The sequence below is a fragment of the Nycticebus coucang genome, chromosome 12 (genome assembly GCF_027406575.1).
Source record: "Nycticebus coucang isolate mNycCou1 chromosome 12, mNycCou1.pri, whole genome shotgun sequence".
In the NCBI taxonomy this organism is placed as follows: Eukaryota; Metazoa; Chordata; class Mammalia; order Primates; family Lorisidae; genus Nycticebus; species Nycticebus coucang.
This window is the reverse complement of record NC_069791.1, coordinates 69,430,760-69,450,221: the sequence shown is the minus strand read 5'-3', so window position 1 is coordinate 69,450,221 and position 19,462 is coordinate 69,430,760. Positions and strand designations below refer to the sequence as shown.

The following is a 19,462-nucleotide window of genomic DNA, read 5'->3' as shown; positions in this document are numbered from 1 at the left end:
AGACTATGCTTGCTGTTGATAATTCTATGACAGTAGGGGTTAAGCTTGTTGCTCAGGGTCAAGAGAAGGGGAAGAACACTGTGATTGGATGTTGCCAAGGCCCCCACTTTCCTGTCAGGAAAGCCACAAAAGGCCGGAGGTGTTGGCTCACCCCTGTAATCCGAATACTCTGAGAGGCAGAGGATGGTTAGCCAGAGGGAGACCTTGTCTATAAAAATAGCTGGGCGTTGTGCAGGGCACCTGTAGTCCCAGCTACGGGGGAGGTTGAGGCAAGAGAATTGCTTGAGCCCAAGAGTTTTAGGTTGCTGTGAGCTATGTTGCCACAGTACTCTGAGGGTGACAAAGTGAGAAACATGTCAAAGTCTCCCTGCCCTTCAGTGTAGTCACATCAGCCCTAGGACAGAACCTCACTGGACAGCATGCTGGCACAGGCTGGGATTGCAGGTGCCTGTAGTCCCAGCTACTCGAGAGGCTGAGCCAAGCGAATTGCCTAAGCCCAAGAGCTTAGAAGGTTGCTGTGAGCTGTGACGCGACAGCACTCTACCAAGGGCAAAAAAGTGAGACTATGTCTCTGAAAAAAAAAAATAAAAAAAAAATAAAGGGAGACACTGCTGGAATCTTGAAATTTCTGTCCCATTATGATTAAACAATCAGTGGGGTCTCTTCCCACAGAGGACACACACTATAACAATGGGGGATAAGGCATCTTCATTCCATTTTGTCCTACAAATGTAAGGGCACTTCACCATTAGGAAATCTATTGATCAGTTCCTCAGCTCCTTGAAGGTGCTACATATGTTTCCTTAGAAGGAGGCCTCAGTCTCCAACCCTTCTTTCCCTGGCCTCCCTTGGACACTGGGTTGTCATCATCTGCTTCCACCAGACCTTTTTTTTTTTTTTTGTAGAGACAGAGCCTCACTTTATCGCTCTTAGCAGGGTGCCATGGTGTCACACAGCTCACAGTAACCTCCAACTCCTGGGCATAGGCGATTCTCTTGCCTCAGCCTCCAGAGTAGCTGGGACTACAGGTGCCTGCCACAATACCCGGCTATTTTTTGTTGCAGTTTGGCTGGGGCTGGGTTTGAACTGGCCACCCTCGGTATACTGGGCTAACGCCCTACCCACTGAGCCACAGGCGCCACCTCAGACTGTGTCTTTTAATTCATTACCTAGGTGTCAGTGGTTCTCAACCTTCCTAATGCCATGAACCTTTAATACAGTTCCTGTGGTCATGACCCACAGGTTGAGAACTGCTGACCTAGGTAGACTTGGAGAAAAACCATGATTACATAAATGGGTAACCAAAAAGCATGTGATTAAAACAAAAACACCTTCTGAGGAATAGGAATAGGAAGAAATTTTCCTAGAAAATGATGAACATTGACCAAAAATCAATGGCCAACATCCTAATGGTGAAATAATTTCCATTAAGGCCCAGATGTGTAGTCCCTTTGTCAAAGAATCTGCTAAATGAGTGACAGCTGGTCCTGGCAGCCTTGAGCTTAGTGGCCTGCGCTAGACAGCAGGAGGGAAGGAACAATTTGGGGGTAAGACTTTTGGGCTTCAGGATTGAGTATGTTGGTAAGCAGCAAAGATATTCTCTTATGCTCATGCAGAAACCAGCCTCTCCTTCCAAACACAGGCAAGTGCATCCGCCACTGCATTTTTATTACCTCCATGTCTTGAAGCAATTAATGACCAGCATAGTGCTCTGAGGGTATTTTTTACAATAAATGAAAGCATTTAAGAAAAAGGCACATGTTCCTTGACTAGGTAAGATATCTGCAAAGCCCCTGCTTGAGGCCTATCTCCTTCCCTTTTAAGGAGCAGCCCCTATAGTGACCCATACTAGTACCCTAGAAACATTTAGCAAAGCAACCCTAATCTGCCTGATCCTCTCTCCCCACTTCCCCAGCAGCTGGGATGAAGGCAACATGTTCCTCATGGGTCATTTGATCTTGAGGTCCTTCAAGGCGGACTCCAAGCTCTGCAAGGAGGCAGAATGGACAGCTGGTTCTCAGCTGTCCTGTGAACACACCACCCCAGGGACCTTATCTACACCCAGCACAGAAGAGGCCAGAGAACCTAATCTTTGGAGTCTGGCAAACCTGGGTTTGAATCCCAGTGCTGAAGCAGGGTGCCCCAGAGGGCAGCAAGACCCAGATGTCAAGGGTCTGCCCCCACCCCTCATCCCCTTGAGGTGCCTTCTCTACAGAGGACAGGAAAGAAAAGGTCGACTTTGGGGGGCATAGCTAGAAGCTGGGGGTGGGGCAAACCTCACCTTCACATCCCAGATGCTCATGCCGCCATCCATGCCAGTGGTGCAGAACTGTGAGCACTTGGCCTTGCCCCCACTGAGCACCGAGATCTGGCTGCAAAGAGGATGTGCAGGTACTGGCCTAGGTTGACCATACCTGCCGGGAGCTCCCAAACTCCAGGGGAGTGAGTTCCAGGGAGAAGTACCCAGATAGGTGTAACCAGCCAGGAACTGCCTGGGAGGGAGGCTTAGAAGCCTGGTTTGGTGACAAGCAGTGGTATGTGAGGTGCAAGGGGCTTCCTAGGCCAAGGGGACAGGCTACTCAAAGCCCTGGGCAGGTGTGTGAATGCCACTTGTGTCTGGGAGAGGTAAGCTGAGTGCCAGTAGTGTGGGTGGAAAGGGGGATAGAAAAGAAGAAAGGGATTGGGCTGGGGGGTTGCAGGGGCTAGCTGATGACCGGGCAAAGGTGTTTCATTTGAAGCCACTGGATCTGACGGCCACAGCGGGTTTAACTGGCTGAGGGACTGGTCAGAAAGCTGAGCCATTCTGCTGCTCCTCTGACTTGCCTCCCATCTCTGGAATGAAAAGCTGTGCCTGGTAGCTTTGGGGTTTTAGAGGAGCCCTCCTCCATCCCCCCCTAGATCCTTGGAAGACACATTCCATCTCATCCTCCTGGGCTTCGCCCACACTAGACACTACTAAGTTGGAGACTGAGTCTCCCCATCACCTGGCGCAGTTTTAGGGCCGTGGCCCCACCCCCTCCTCTGCTCAGCTCTCACCAGGAACGATCCAATAGGTTGAGGCCCCGCCCATCCACACCTGGGCCCCGCCCTCACCTGACACTGTTCTTGTGCAGTGAGTCCAGGCCAGCGCCCGAGGATGCGCCACCCTCCGAGCTTGCCTTCTTGTCTAGGTTCTGGAAGCGTTCACGGGCGGTCAAGCCCCGCTGAGAGCTCTGCTTGGGCACGTCCAGCCGCCCGCCGAAGCTCAGCGTCCCTGCTGTGCCATCGTAGGTAAAGAGCACCGGGAAGCAGTCGTGGCCCTGCGGAAGGGTGGCGGGGGGTGCTATTGTAGCGCCAGTGCACCCTCCCCAAACTGAGACACCGGAAGGAGCCAAAGCGGAAGGGAGTCTGGCAGCCCACACACAGCCAGGCCACAGAGAGGCAGGCCCTAATCCCACGTGTACCAGAACACAGACACAAGGCCAGCGTCTAGGTGAGGAAGTTTGTTGGGACTCCAGGTGCCTTCAGTCCTGCCGGATGGTTACACCTCCTCCAGGGAGATCCCTGCAGCTGGATACTCCTCTATGCAAAAGCAGGTCTGACCCGCCACTGGTGCCCCAATTATGTGTACAGAGGTGTGAAAAGGAACTTGACAGATATGTGGACACAAGGGAGGAAAGTAGTGCCCTTTCCAGACACGTGTATTGGCCAATACAACTTAAGCAAAAATGTTAGAATCTAGCACAAGACTCACTGTCCCCTTTCCCAACTCACAGACAAGCCTCTATCACAGACCCCCTGGACACCCGCACTGGACATATAATGTGAACAGAGAGAAATCCTGTGTTAAGCAACCGCAGTGGAGGACTTCTGGCTATTCTTCTACCCAATCCAGGTACATGGGAGAATGCACGGAAGGAAGGGAAAAAGGAAGGAGAAGGAAGAGGAGGAGAAAAGGAGGAAATCAGTGCAGAGTTATATGGGCTCTCCAGGAGGTCTGCTCTGACTGCTAGTGCCCTCCCACTCTCCTTCCCTTCTTCCCTCCCTCTCTCCTCACCGCTGCCACCAGGCTGTTTTCTGTGATGAAGGTCAGTGCCAGCAGCGGCAGCGTTTCAGAGGCCAGGGTTGCAACGCTGAGGGGAGAGAGCTGTCAGCCATGCTGTCCCCACTCTGGCTCTGTGCTCACCTCCACCCCGGGGTGGCCTCTACTCACGCCATCTTCTTGTCGGCATCAGCCAGGCACACAGTGCTGTCATGACTGACCCAGGCCACACGGCTCCCGCTGGCTGAGAAGCAGACGCCATGCACCCAGCCACAGCTACTGCTGGATTCAAACATCAGCTCCCCAAAGGGCATCTTGGAGCCCCATGGTGTGGGTGCTGGCCTCTCCTCCACCTCCTTGATGTAGGCTGAGAAGATCCTGCCCCGAGAGCAAAAAAGAGGTAACTGGGGCTTTGGGAGGGGCCTAAGAAAGGGTGAGGCAGCCTCACCAGTAGTCAGAGCTCCAAGCTAGGAGCTCACAGGTTCCAGATTCAGCTCTGGATGAGCTGCACCCAGGCTTGATAAGTCTGGGCCTCAGTGTCCCCTTTGTGCAATAGGATGAGACCAGAAGGGCTCCTAGCCCAGAGTCCTGCTACTCCTTCCTGGAGCCCTCAGAGGCCTGACCTCACTGATGTAGCCCCCAGGGGCTGTCCTGGGCCCCAATGTCCTGGTCACTCCACAGCCAGTCCCTAGCTGGGCCCACAAGTAAAAAACAGTGAATGGCAACTGGAGGCTCTACATTTCAGGTTTTAAGATCATGAAGCAGAGTCTGTTCTAGCTTATCAGTCATTCATACCTTAGTATGAATAAATATACCCACTCATTTTCCTTCAGAAAGAAGACAAGAAACTAGGCATGGGGGGTTTCTAATGAGGCAGGAGAGGAAGGCTGAGAAGAACCTTGCCCACAGTAAGAGGTGGCAAAGGGCACATACTGCTAAGACTAACCCAGGGGCTGGAGGCGGGACCTGATGCTGCCCTTTCACAGAACCAACCCTCACTGAGGCCCCAGGTCACCTGCAGCTCTAGGACTGGTCTGGAAGATGGGGCTTGAAGCTCTCAGGAATGGGGCTCCCTTACTACTCTCGTATCCCTGCTATGTGCTGGTATCAGGGCCCGACACTCCCCCATTGGCTTCCCATCTCACCGGCACTTGAAGTCACAGGAGCCTGCAGCCAGGAGCACGTTGTTGGGGTGCCAGTCTAGGCTTAGAACAGTGGAGCGGATGGGCTTCTTGATGTGCTTGCACACCCACCTGCACAGGGCAGGCAAGCAGGTGAGTGACAGGGACAGATAGGTGGGGCCCACAGACCTTATCACCCAGAGCCTCAGTGCCCTGGGGCTCCCGGTTGCCAGTGCCCTCCTCAGGAGACCACCAAAGTCCCAGGAGGGAGGGGTGTGGCACTCCCAGCCCACAGGCCAGTCAGGGCTCTCCCTCTAGGGTGGGAACTATACTTGTCTCCTTTAAACCTCACAACCACCCTTGGGGTAGGCTGAGCAAGAGGTCACACAGCTGCTAACTGCTCATGAGATTAGAACTTGGGTCTCTCAGACTCTATGTGTGCCCCTGCCTGACTTCTGCTCTCAGTGGAACAGGGGAGATTATGATGTGGCTGGGAGCTCCTGAGTGGTGCACAGCAATTTCTGACAGGCTAGGTGCCTCAGGCAAGTGACTTTACTATAAGGTGAGGACAGTAACAAATGCCCAGCCCACAAGGCTATAAGGAAGTCAGTGCCAATGTGTGTGCAGGGCTCAGAAAGGTTTCCCCTGAGGTGGCTCTGGTGTGGTCTGTGTCCTTGTAATTACCAAGATGGGGCTATGGGAACATCCGGGGACTGTGCAGAGGCCCTCACCTCACAGAAGAGGCCCAGAGAGGACAGACTTCCTCACAGTCATGTGAAGAGGGACCAATGCTTTCTAGGGACCCTCTAGTCCTGGCCCTGTTGGTCTGCCATCCCAGGTTCAGTCAGCCCCGGTCCCTTCCAGCTAATATTCTAGTCCCACCAAGCACCCACCAGTCATTCTCCTGCTCAAAATAACAGATGGAGATGACACGGGAGCCACTGCCCACAGCAAATTTGTTCTCGTTGGGGGCCCAGCGCACACAGCGGGCAGCCCTGTTAATCCGCAGGATGACCAGGGTAGGCTTCCATGTGCGGCCCTTCAGTGTCCACACGTAGGCATTGCGGTCTGTGCCGCAGGTCACAATGCGGTTACTCTCAGGAGCCCAGTCGATGCCTGAGGGAATGGGAGGATATACACTAGGCTAAAGCCACACAGGCAGAGGTGGCTGTACGGTAGCCACAAGCTGGGTGGAAGCTGTATCTGCCCAGCAAGATCACTTTTCACTGAGATCTGATGTACACTTAGAGTGACACTAGGGAGTGTGACCAGAGTTTATTAGGGGGTATTACAGCTCCTCCCACGCTTCCACCACACAGGCTGGATGGGAAAGCTAAGAGACAGAAAAGAAGTTATGGCTAATACTGAGCTGCTGGATCAAGCCTCTCCTGAAGCCCACCAACCTCTGAGTTATTTGATAGCACAAGTCAACATAATCTCTTTAAAACTTAAGCCAGTTAATGTCAGGATTGTGTTACCTGCAACCCAATATGTCTGACCTAACACAATGAGTGGGAGCCTGTCCCCCTGCCTCCTTTCAGAAGGGTGGTTCCAGCCAGCCTAACTTACCTGTCACCTGCCCATTGTGCTCCTTGAGCTCATGCACCTTGGTCCACTTGGCCCCACTCTTCTCATAAATGTGCACCTCATGGTTGTTTGGGCAGATGGCAATTTCTGCATGGGTGGGGAGAGAGTTTGAAGGTGCCTAAGACACCTCACAACTCCCCTCCACCAGGAATACCCTTCACAGTCCACCTAAGAAAAACCTTGACCTTCATGACTCAGGCTTTTCTCCTTTGCCTCAAAGGGGTCCCCTGAACCCTGTCTGGTCCTGCTGGACTACCCCTCAGACACACTCACTGCACCCAAAGCTGTCCCCTGACTCTGAGACCTTTCCCCATCCCACTGCTCTGGGCAGCTGCTGTCCTGCTATTGCTCTCTGCGCCCCAAGTGTAGCCAGGGTCTCCTCACTGCTCCTGAGGACACCTCAGGGCCTTTGCACCCACCCCCCTGCTTCCATTTCAGGTTACATTTCCATTTCCTGCCCCCCACCCCATTATAACACCTACAGCAGGAACTGGCTCAAGGCAGTGTTGTGTTCACATGTGACAATCCCACACCTGCATCCTTCTACCTGTAGCTCAGGAAACATGTGGCAAGCTGCCCCCTTGTGTCCCCTGAGCTGTTCAACCATCCCCTCCTTACAAGAGCCAGGGGCATCTTGCTCAGCACAAGGACCCAGAGTGAAGCCTGTGGGCAGCTGCACTCCATGGTGCAAGGCTGCTTCCTGGGCCCAAAATGTGCTCTCCACTGGTCCCCATCCAGGGAGATAGGAGCCACCCCTAGCACTCACGGGTGCGGTCCTTGTTCCAGGCGTGGCAGCTGATAGGCTCCACCAGGAAGCTGTGGTAGGCCATGGCTACTTGGCTCCTGTACCAGGAGGGAGGAGAGAATCTTAAGTGGCCCTGTCCTTGCCCAGACACCAGGCCCCACCTGACCCCCTCAGTCCCTATACTAGAAAGGTCCCTAGGTCTCAGAGGAGCAGCATACACAGGAAGGATTGCAGGGTCCATGTGGTCTCGCAAGTGGCCTGGCATGCTGCTTCTCTGCTGGGGCTTCCAGAGCCCATAAAAGGGCAGATCTCACAGGGTGTCCCTGAGGATCTAGGGAACAAAAGATGGACCAGGCTGCCACTTGGTACATGAAGCAGTGTATACCCTTTCAGGCTTCCAGGCTTTATGCTATAATTTGGTATAAAGTCTCTTGATTTTTCCACCCTCCTCCCAGGTTAGGGTCCCTGGGAATCCCAACATTGCCTGACCTCAAGATGTGAAACTACAGCACCTCCCTGACCCCAGAACTCCTTTGCTCACTATTCCTGATTTAATTTTTTCCACAAACTGTCATCACGGCATATATGTGACAGTGAACTCATTTATATGGCCTCTTTCCTTTCTTCCCTGCAAGACAGAACCAGCAGGCTAGGAGTGGTGGTTCATCCCTGTAATCCTACTACACTAGGGGGACAGAGGCGGGTGGATTGCTTGAGCTCAGTAGTTTAAGACCAACCTGAGCAAAAGCAACAGCAAGAGCAAGACCTTGTCTCCACTAAAAACTGTAAAATTAGCCAGGTGTCATGGTGGGCAGCTGTAGTCCCAGCTACTTGGGAGGCTGAGGCAAGAGGATTACTTGAACCCAAGAGTTTGAGGTTGCTATGAACTAGGCTGACGATATGGCACTATAGCCCAGGTGACAGACAGAATGAGACTGTCAAAAAGAAGAAGAAGAAAGACAGAACCAGCAGATGGAGACAGACAGTTTTTTCTATCTTGTTCATGTTCCTATTTCCAGTGCCTAAATGTTGGCACATAACAGGTGGTTAGTAAATATTTGATGAACTCTTTTAATGGCCATTAGTACCGAACAGAGGAAATTTTTAATTAAAAAAAATTTTTAAATAGTACCACCCAACAGTGCTGGTGCTCCCTCCCAACCAGTTCTGAGGACTCTGTGTACATGTGGGCCTCGATGCTCCACCCACCCTGAGCCTTCAGGGAGGCCGGGGCCAGGCAGACCTGGCTGCACATGGTAAAGGACCCCAGATTCCAGGGCAGCTTCAGATGACACTTGGGAAGTAACATGGCTGCCTCCCCCACCAGTCTGGCAGGTTTGTGTGATCTGTGCTGGGACAAAAGGGCCAGGCTGAAAACCAACCTGGACCAGGAACCCAGATTGCCCCAGGGGGCTGGTAGCTGCCCTGTCACTGCCCTGGCCTGCCCCTCAGAAAAAGAGCTGCCTACAGGACCCATCTGAACCCATCAGGCCCTCCCTACCCACACCAGGAAGGAAGAGCATTGGGTTTGGACCCATGGGGGAGGGACTAACCAGCCTTTGATGGTGGCTGTAGTTAGCTCCATTGCACACCTGTGGAATCTGGCCTTAGTGACCAGCCAGACTAAGGTCACACTACAAAGCACTTGAGCTCACTGCCTAGAGGGCCCTGATCACCTGCTCACCCCAGATATAAACCACTTTTTTCTTTCTTTCTTTTTTTTTTTTTTTCTTTCAAGTAGAGATGGGGTCTTATGTTGTTCAGGCTGATCTCAAACTCCTGGATGCAAACCATACTCCCACCTTGGCCATGCTGGGATTGCAAGAATGAACCACTGTGCCCAGCCTAACCTTCTTTCACTTATGGCAGGACGTCTAAAAGGTTCCCGGGTAACATAGAAGACAAGCTTTCACCATCACACATGCAAGTTCATGTGTGGAGCAGAGACCTCTTCTGTTTCCCCCAGGCTTAGAACAAGGCCTCAGTGGGTCTTGCTTATAAAGTGCAATACTTGCTTATAAAGTAGACCCAGGCAGCCAGACTCACATTTTGCATGTAAATGCAGCCACACTCAGAGCAAGGGTACCCACCAAGGCTGCTCCCAGCCATTCTTCCCTTATAAGACCTCTTTATGTAAGGCCAAAGCCCTGGAAGCACCACTTTGGGGCGCTCAGCCAGGGCAGGAGGCCTGCTGGGGATTTCCCCAAGTTCTTCCGGAGCCCCCAGACTGTTCACACCGGATGCCACCACTGCCCACACCAGATGCCAGGACTCAGCAGAAGGAAGTTGGAGGCCTGTCTGGCCAATATACTGTGCTCAATTGTCCCCCACCATAGTGCAAGATCACTAGTGGGATAGGGGCAGTGCTAAGGCCAGAAAACTGTTTCCAACCCCCAGCCAGGCTCTGACTGGCCCCAGGATGGGATTCCACCTAAGGACAACTACTCTTCTTTTTATAAAACCCAGATGGCCCAGAGGGAAAGAGAGACAGAGTCCTCCAGGAGCCTAGAGGCCCTGAGCTGATACACAGAACCCAACTGCCCAGCATCACCTGTCATAGGCCTGCTGTGTGCTCTGCCTATGAAGGAGCAGCTGGCTCTGCTGAGGACAGCAACCCCCACATGTACCACTGGACAATGCAACCAAGTGGACTTGAGGAGCACTGACCAGTTTCTGGGACCTAAAGGTTCTCAAGGGGGAGGAGACAGGCTGGTAGAGATGGCCATAGGCTGAGTGTCACTGGCAGGGGAGGGATGTCCAAACCTTACCTATCAGCCAATAATACTTTAGCATGAATTCAAAGAGAAATACTTTCTAGTCCACTGAACCAACAACCTAAAGGATTAAGGAAGGGGAGAAATGGGCTGGAAGCAAGAAAGACTTATTTCCCCCTTTTTATAACTTCTGCAAAGCAATTGCAACCAGCAGGGCCTCAGCAACAACTCCCCACCCCCACGTCTTACAGATGAGGAAGTGGGAACTCAGAGCAGGGAGAGGTTTCTCTTGCCAATGTGGTCTTAGGGTTCCAGCCTCCTGGCTCAGGGATTATGGCTGGGAACTCTGACTTAATCATTCCCAGGAAAACCTCTAACCTACCAAACGGGTGGGGTGGAAAATGCCCACCACAGCCTGCCAACCACTCTACTGCAAAAAGCATCACAAAGAAAATGCAATTGAGGCCTCTTCAACTTTGTGTGTGGACAATATAAGGCCTCAGCAATGGCTCCTAGTGGAGGCACAGGCAGGCAGGCAATCCGAACACCCCCCACCTACTCATCACTCGTGGCCCTGTGAACTAGCACCATGAACCTATTTGACTACTGAGGAAAGGAGGGGCCCTGGGGATGGCACTGGGATGAGGAGCTGACAGGCACAGGGTGTGTGTGAGCCAAGGCCCTCTCCATAGATCCCCAGGGCTGGCTCCAAGTCACATCTTACCAGCTAGGTGCTCCCTATATATATAAGGCGCTGGGGCTGGGTGGGATTGGCAGGGAGGAAGGAGCCAGAGGCCACAATTTCCTTCAGAATCCCCTGCAGGGAGACTGAAAGAGGTTTGGGTCTCCAAGGAGGAGTGGGGGTTTCCATCCAGAGGATGCCAAAGACTGACCATATTTTCCGGTGCAGAAAATATTTTTTCTTTTTGTACATTTGAAGAGATGCTCCATGAGGGCAGTTTTGTTCACCAATGTATCCCTGGCACTGATTAGGGTGCCTGGCACATGGTAAACACTGGACACATATTTCATTTCTTTTCTTTTTGTTTTTTTTTTTTTTTTGAGACAGAGTCTCACTTTGTCACCCTCGGTGGAATACCATGGCATCACAGCAATCTCAAACTCTTGGGCTAGAACAATTCTCTTGCCTCAGCCTCCGAAGTAGCTGGGACTACAGGCGCCTGAGACAACACCCAGCTATTTTTAGAGACGAGGTCTCGCTCTGGCTCAGGCTGGTTTCAAACTCGTGAGCTCAGGTGATCCACTGGCCTCAGCCTCCAGACTGCTAGGATTATAAACATGAGCCACCTCGCCCAGCCCTGGGGGTGTGGTGGCTCATACCTGTAATCCTTGAATGTGGGTGAACGAATGAATTACATTCTTTTTTTCATGTCGGTCTTGGGGGATGGTCTTTCAGGAATATGCTATATTACTTTAGTGACACATGGATGCAATTTGTAAATATTTATTGAATATGGGTTCATAACCAGAAGTGTTTAGAAACATCCAACCTAGAAGGCCCTCTCTGTGGATTCAGAGAGTGGAGATTATGGCTCCCCTCTAAAACCTCAGGCTGCCCAGCCAGGGAGGACACTCTTCTGGGTTTTGGGCCTCAAATGCTCCCTTCCTTACATCGCTAGGTTTAAATTCTGGATCCCTTCAGGTTGGTTGGGTGCCCTCATCCAAGACTCCCTCACATTTTTATCCAGAAAAGGGTGGGGCTGGGGCTGGCATAGTCCTTAAGTCCTTTCTGGCCTGGCTGTGCTAAGTTTCTCTGAACCCAGAGGTTTGGCTATATTTGAGGAGCTGCTGGGTGTAAGGATCTTGGCTCTACAGGCACTCTGGGAAGTCCCCACCCAGCTCAGACACTCCTCCGAGGGAGCAGCCAGCGAGCCACTTTGCTTGGGTGCAAAGTGTTTACTCAACTTCCTGTCATGTGGAGCAGCCTTTGCCTCCCCCAATCCCGCCTCCCCCAATCCCTCCTCCCCACCTCTGTGCTTGAAGTCTTACAAACCAGGCAAAGTCAACTCAAGAAACACAAAATGATCCTAAAGTGCCATAAAGCACCAGTGAAAGCAATTCAAACAAAACTCCAAAACACATAAAACCAGTGCTGTCAGGGCTATGGAGAAATTGTCATTAGTTGCTAATTGACGCAACCATTCTGAAGAGCACTGAATTTAACAACTGGGTAGAGACAAATAGAGCAGAACATTAATAGGAATTTAGCTGGACGTGGTGGCTCACATCTGTAATGCCAGCACTCTAGGGGCTGAGGCGGGTACATAGCTTGAGCTCAAGAGTTCAAGACCAGGGCGGTGCCTATAGCTCAGTGTGTAGAGCACTGGCCACATACACCCAGGCTGGCATGTTCGAATCTGGCCCGGGCCAGCTAAACAACAATAACAACTGCAACAACAACAAAAAAATAGCTGGGTGTTGTGACGGGAGCTTGTAGTCCCAGCTACTAGGGAGGCTGAGGCAAGAGAATTGCTTAAGTCCAAGAGTTTGAGGATGCTGTGAGCACTCTACTGAGGGCAACACAGTGAGACTCTGTCTCAAAAAAAAAAAAAAACACAAAAAAATAAGAGTTCAAGACCAGCCTGAGGAAGTGCAAGTCCCTATCTCTAAAAAATAGCCAGGTGTTGTGGTGGACACCTATAGTCCCAGCTGCTTGGGAAGTTGAGGCAAGAGAATCACTTGAGCCCAAGAGTTTGAGGTTGCTGTGAGCTATGATGCCACGGCAGTCTACCAGGGTCAAGGAAGAGAGACTGTCTCAAAAAACAAACAAACAAAACCCCCCTCATAAGAACTTAAAAATGAATACTTTTGGGGTCGAGTTAGGTAGCTCAATCCTATAATCCTAGCACTCTGGGAGGCCAAGGCAAGAGGATCACTTGAGCTCGCAAGTTCGAGACCAGCCTGAGAAAAAGCCCCATAAAAGCTAACCTAACCAGGAAAAAAAGAATAAAATCTCTAATCTCATCAATCAGAAACGACAAAGACGAAATAACAACAGACTCCTCAGAAATTCAAAAAATCCTTAATGAATATTACAAGAAACTTTATTCTCAGAAATATGAAAATCTGAAGGAATTGACCAATACTTGGAAGCACGTCACCTTCCAAGACTTAGCCAGAATCAAGTGGAAATGTTGAACAGGCTCATATCAAGTTCTGAAATAGCATCAACCATACAAAACCTCCCTAAAAAGAAAAGCCCGGACCAGATGGCTTCACATCAGAATTCTACCAAACCTTTAAAGAGGAATTAGTACCTATATTACTCAACCTGTTCCAAAATATAGAAAAAGAAGGAAGACTACCCAACACCTTCTATGAAGCAACATCACCCTGATCCCCAAACAAGGAAAAGACCCAACAAGAAAAGAAAATTATAGACCAATATCACTAATGAAAATAGATGCAAAAATATTCAACAAGATCCTAACAAACAGAATCCAGCAAACAGAATCAAACAAATTACACATCATGACCAAGTCTGTTTTATCCCAGGGTCTCAAGGCTAGTTCAATATCCGTAAATCTATAAGCATAATTCAGCACATACACAAATTAAAAAACAAAGACCATATGATTCAATTGATACAGAAAAAGCTTTTGATAATATCCAGCATCCCTTCATGATCAGAACACTTAAGAAAATCGGTATAGAAGAGATATTTCTTTTTTTTTTTTTTTTTTTTTTTTTAGAGACAGAGTCTCACTGTACCGCCCTTGGTAGAGTGCCGTGGCGTCACACGGCTCACAGCAACCTCTAACTCTTGGGCTTACGCGATTCTCTTGCCTCAGCCTCCCGAGTAGCTGGGACTACAGGCGCCCGCCACAAAGAAGAGATATTTCTTAAACTGATAGAGGCCATCTACAGCAAAACCCACAGCCAATATCATATTGAATGGAGTTAAATTGAAATCATTTCCACTCAGATCAGGAACCAGACAAGGCTGCCCATTGTCTCCATTGCTCTTTAACATTGTAACGGAAGTTTTAGCCATCGCAATTAGGGAAGAAAAGGCGACCAAGGATATCCATATAGGGTCAGAAGAGATCAAACTTTCGCTCTTCGCTGATGATATGATTATATATCTGGAAAACACCAGGGATTCTACTTCAAAACTCTTAGAAGTGATCAAGGAATACAGCAGCATCTCAGGTTACAAAATCAACATTCTTAAATCGGTAGCCTTTCTATATACCAACAATAGTCAAGCTGAAAAAAGTTAAGGACTCTATTCCATTCACAGTAGTGACAAAGAAGATGAAATATTTGGGAGTTTATCTAATGAAGGACGTGAAAGATCTCTATAAAGAGAACTATGAAACTCTAAGAAAAGAAATAGCTGAAAATGTTAACAAATGGAAAAACATACCATGCTCATGGCTGGGAAGAATCAACATTGTTAAAATGTCCATACTACCCAAAGCAATATACAATTTTAATGCAATCCCTATTAAAGCTCCACTGTCATACTTTAAAGATCTTGAAAAACTAATACTTCTTTTATATGGAATCACAAAATATATCGAATATCCAAGACATTAAATAAAAATAAATAAAATAAAAGAAAAGAAATAAAAACAAAGCAGGAGGAATTACGCTACCAGACCTCAGACTATACTATAAATCGATGGTGATCAAAACAGCATGTTACTGGCACAAAAACAGAGACGTAGATGTCTGGAACAGAATAGAGAACCAAGAGATGAATCCAGCTACTTACCGTTATTTGATCTTTGACAAGCCAATTAAAAACATTGAGCCCAAGAGTTTGAGGTTGCTGTGAGCTATGATGCCACGGCAGTCTACCAGGGTCAAGAAAGAGAGACTGTCTCAAAAAAAAAAAACCCAAAAAACCCCTCATAAGAACTTAAAAATGAATACTTTTGGGGTCGAGTTAGGTAGCTCAATACTATAATCCTAGCACTCTGGGAGGCCAAGGCAAGAGGATCACTTGAAAAGAGGAAAAGATTCCCTATTTAACAAATGGTGCTGGGTGAACTGGCTGGCAACCTGCAGAAGACTGAAACTGGACCCACACCTTTCACCATTAACTAAGATAGACTCTCATTGGATTAAAGATTTAAACTTAAGACATGAAACTATAAAAATACTAGAAGAGAGTGCAGGGAAAACCCTTGAAGAAATCGGTCTGGGCGAATATTTTATGAGGAGGACCCCCTGGGCAATTAAAGCAGCTTCAAAAATACACTACTGGAACCTGATCAAACTAAAAAGCTTCTGCACAGCCAAGAACACAGTAAGTAAAGCAAGCAAACAGCCCTCAGAATGGGAGAAGATATTTGCAGGTTATGTCTCCGACAAAGGTTTAATAACCAGAATCCAGAGAGAACTCATACGTATAAGCAAGAAAAGAACAAGTGATCCCATCGCAGGCTGGGCAAGGGACTTGAAGAGAAACTTCTCTGGCCTACAGACATATGAAAAAATGCTCATCATCTTTAATCATCAGAGAAATGGAAATCAAAACCACTTTGAGATATCATCAAACTTCAGTAAGGTTAGCCCATATCACAACATCCCAACACCAGAGATGTTGGCGTGGATGTGGAGAAAAGGGAACACTTGGCTCGGCACCTGTGGCTCAAGCAACTAAGGCCAGCCACGTACACCTGAGCTGGTGGGTTTGAATCCAGCCTGGGCCTGCCAAACAACAATGACGGCTGCAACCAAAAAATAGCCGGGCGCTATGGTGGGTGCCTGTAGTCCCAGCTACTTGGGAGGTGGAGGCAGGAGACTCGCTTGAGCCCAGGAGTTGGAGGTTGCTGTGAGCTGTGATGCCACAGCACTCAGCCTAGGGCGACAGATTGAGGCTCTGTCTCAAAAAAAAAAAAAAAAGAAAAGGGAACACTTCTACACTGCTGGTGGGAATGCAAATTAATACATTCCTTTTGGAAAGATATGTGGAGAACATCTGCCATTCAATCCTATAATTCCTCTACTAGGCATATACCCAGAAGACCAAAAATCACATTATAACAAAGATATTTGTACCAGAATGTTTATTGCAGCCCAATTCATAATTGCTAAGTCATGGAAAAAGCCCAAGTGCCCATCGATCCATGAATGGATTAATAAATTGTGGTATATGTACACCATGGAATATTATGCAGCCTTAAAGAAAGATGGAGACTTTACCTCTTTCATGTTTACATGGATGGAGCTGGAACATATTCTTCTTAGTAAAGTATCTCAAGAATGGAAGAAAAAGTATCCAATGTACTCAGCCCTACTATGAAAGTAATTTATGGCTTTCATATGAAAGCTATAACCCAAGTTATAACCTAAGAATATGGGGAAGGGGGAGAGGGAGGGGAGGGAGGGGGAAGGATGGGCAGAGGGCGGGTGATTGGTGGGATTACACCTGCGGTGCATCTTACAAGGGTACATGTGAAACTTAGTAAATGTAGAATATAAATGTCTTAATGCAATAACTAAGAAAATGCCAGGAAGGCTATGTTAACCAGTGTGATGAAAATGTGTCAGGCGGTGCCTGTAGCTCAAGGAGTAGGTCGCCAGTCCCATATGCCGGAGGTGGCGGGTTCAAACCCAGCCCCAGCCAAAAACCACAAAAAAAAAAGAAAGAAAATGTGTCAAACGGTCTATAAAACCAGTGTATGGTGCCCCATGATCGCATTAATGTACACAGCTATGATTTAATAATAAAAAAAAGAAAGAAAACAAAAAAAGAAGCTGGGCATTATGGCAGGTGCCTATAGTCCCAGCTAATCAAGACGCTGAGGCAGGAGGCTTGCTTGAACCCAGGAGTTTGAGGTTGCTGTGAGCTAGGCTAATACCATGGCACTCTAGCCTGGGCAATGAAGTGAAGTTGTCTCAAAAATAAATAAATAAACAACACTCTTTGGTCATATACATCCATTCTGGTATTAAGAAATTTGCCGGGCGGTGCCTGTGGCTCAAAGGGGTAGGGCACTGGTTCCATATGCTGGAGGCGATGGGTTCAAACCCAGCCCCAGCCAAAAAAAAAATACTGCAAAAATAAATAAATAAAATAAAGTTTATTAAAAAAAAAAAAGAAAGAAAATTGCCATAGACTTTTTAAGCAAACATGTTCATAATAACCCTCTTTAAAACAGTGATAGGGTGGAAAAATCCAGATGACTATAAATATATTAAGAGTAAACTATGGTATTAACATGTTAGGAGGGTATTTAATTACTAGAAACAACCTTTCGATGGATTATGTACAAACACACGTTACTGACATCTGTCAGGGACTTGTGCTTACCCCTAACTTTCCCATACATTCTCTTTTACTCCCTGAAGCAAGATTGAGGAGTTTTTTGCTTGTTTTTTAAACTTCAGGTTGCATCTGAGGAAACTGAGGCTCAGAAAAGCAATGATTTACTCAAAGTCACATAGCTCCAAATGGCACAGCTTGGGACTCTGACCCCAAATCCTGGCGGACAAGAGGTAAGGTTCACCTAAGTAGACCCAAAGACCAACGTGGACAGGGCTTATGATGCCAAAAACAGGGGCAGCACACATGTAGACTCTGTCTGTGCCTGGCTCCCTGCCAAGTGTCTTACGTTGTTACATTGAAGCCTATTTGAATGATTTCCATTTTCCAGATAAGGAAAATTGAGGGCCGTGGTACTAGGTGGCTTGCCAAGGTCATCAGACAGGCACTCTTACCCAGGTCCCTGACACCTTAAAAGTGCGCTTAACCTCTAGAGCTGCACCTCCTGGGGAGGCAGAAGGAGGGCGCTGGGCCACCCCCGAGGCTTCAGGCTAAGGATCTCGTCACTGCCCGTGGCCCCGCCCGGCTCTAGGCGGCCTGGCTGCCCTTCCCGCGCCGCTGGGAAGTGGGGACAGCTCCGGGCAGGGCGACACGCAGCTCAGAGGGGCGCGCTCCGCTTCAGGACCCGCCGCCCAGCCCACCTCGTGCGGGACCCTCAAGGCGCCCCAGGGCGCGCTGCGGGAGCCGGAGGGCGGAGGCAGGGCGGGCGCGCCAGCTCATTTCCCGGCTGCTGCAACCCGGAAGGCTCGAGGATGGAGGGGAAGTGACTGGGCGTGGGGCCTCGCTGGCCCAAAGTAACGGAGCGACACCGGAGCCGCGAGGCGGAGGCGGAGGCGAGGGAGCGGAGCCCGAGAGACGGGGAGGCGGACACGCCGGCGGAGGCCGGACCGGGGCCGCCCCGAGGGCGCGGGTGCCGGGAGCTGCGTTCCGCTTGCTTGGCTCCGCAGCGGCACCTTTGCACTCCTCTCTTCCTGGGACGTTCTACCGGCTCAGGACCCCCTCCTTTCCCAAGGACCCCTTCGCTCCCCTTCCCTTTCTCCTCCCTGCCCTGGACCCCCTCAATATCGGGCAGCGCCTCACATAGCCGCGTCGTCCCCACCTCCGGGCGGCCACCCGAGCGTCTCAGTTCCAGGTGGCCCCAGCCGCCTTACCTGCGGGATCTTCGGCCGCGGACTCTGGGCAGTTGACACGACTAACCGGCTCTGTGCTTGGCAAAGCGCCGCAGCCACTTCCTCGTGGGCGGGGGGCGGGGCCTCCGGGCCTCAGCCCCTCAGGGACCGGGGGCGGGGACCAGGGGCCGCAGTCACTATGTTCAGGTCCCGCCCAGCCTTCTGGGTTTGGGGGCTGTGGGTATCTGCACAGAAGTCGGAGACCGCCCCCCGTTGCTTTACCGGTGGGGAAACTGAGGCTGGGAGGGAAGTATGCAGCTGGGTGGCACCTGGAGCCCGACACCCCCATCCACCCAGTGGAGGGCGCGTCTTCTGACCCTGGACAGCGGGGACCCCGTGTTCTACGATCACGCACTGGTGAATGAGAAACTTAGGGAGGCCCTGCGGCACGCCATCCCTCCCGCCCGCGGGAGCACAGTCCCTTTGCTGCACACCGACCTCTGCGGGCGCCAAGGGTGCGGGCAAGGCCTAGACAGCCGGCCCCGCCCTTCTTGGCTTTGGGGCGTCCTAGCTGCCAGACCCAGGTGCACCCGGGCCTCGGGCAGAGGCTCACGCCGGCCGCCTGGCTGTGGCCGGCCAGATCCAGCTGGTTTTCCAAAGCTAACTCTTGCCCCTCTGGTGCACTACTGCCCCCTCTCCTCTTTTAAGTTACCTGGGCAGCCTTGCAGCCTCCCCGGGGTTTAGGGTCTGGTGGTCCTCAGGAGCTTTCCATCCTGACCCTCTGCCTTATCAATGGGCTTGTGGCCAGGGGGCTGGGCAGATGGACTCTGGTGAACTCCCACCCCCTAAGATCTGGCTCACTCAA

At 50.3% G+C, this 19,462-nt stretch overlaps 1 protein-coding gene across 2 annotated transcripts; it reads right to left on the bottom strand.

Annotated features, from left to right (window-relative positions):
* Nucleotides 1-1,651: 1,651 nt before the first annotated feature.
* Nucleotides 1,652-18,745, bottom strand: ARPC1B (actin related protein 2/3 complex subunit 1B). 2 transcript variants are annotated; one of them, XM_053556497.1, is made up of 10 exons: nt 18,640-18,745; nt 7,496-7,572; nt 6,712-6,816; nt 6,036-6,258; nt 5,167-5,274; nt 4,193-4,399; nt 4,037-4,112; nt 3,094-3,299; nt 2,282-2,372; nt 1,652-1,987 (listed from the first exon to the last, which is right to left on the bottom strand). In XM_053556497.1, exons 2-10 carry the CDS (start codon nt 7,557-7,559, stop codon nt 1,949-1,951), a joined length of 1,119 nt encoding a protein of 372 aa, XP_053412472.1. In that variant the 5' UTR covers nt 7,560-7,572; nt 18,640-18,745; the 3' UTR covers nt 1,652-1,948. The 2 variants fall into 2 exon arrangements, with proteins under 2 accessions (XP_053412472.1, XP_053412471.1); XM_053556496.1 differs by lacking the exon at nt 18,640-18,745 and adding an exon at nt 7,693-7,790.
* Between the last annotated feature and the right edge of the window lie 717 nt (nt 18,746-19,462).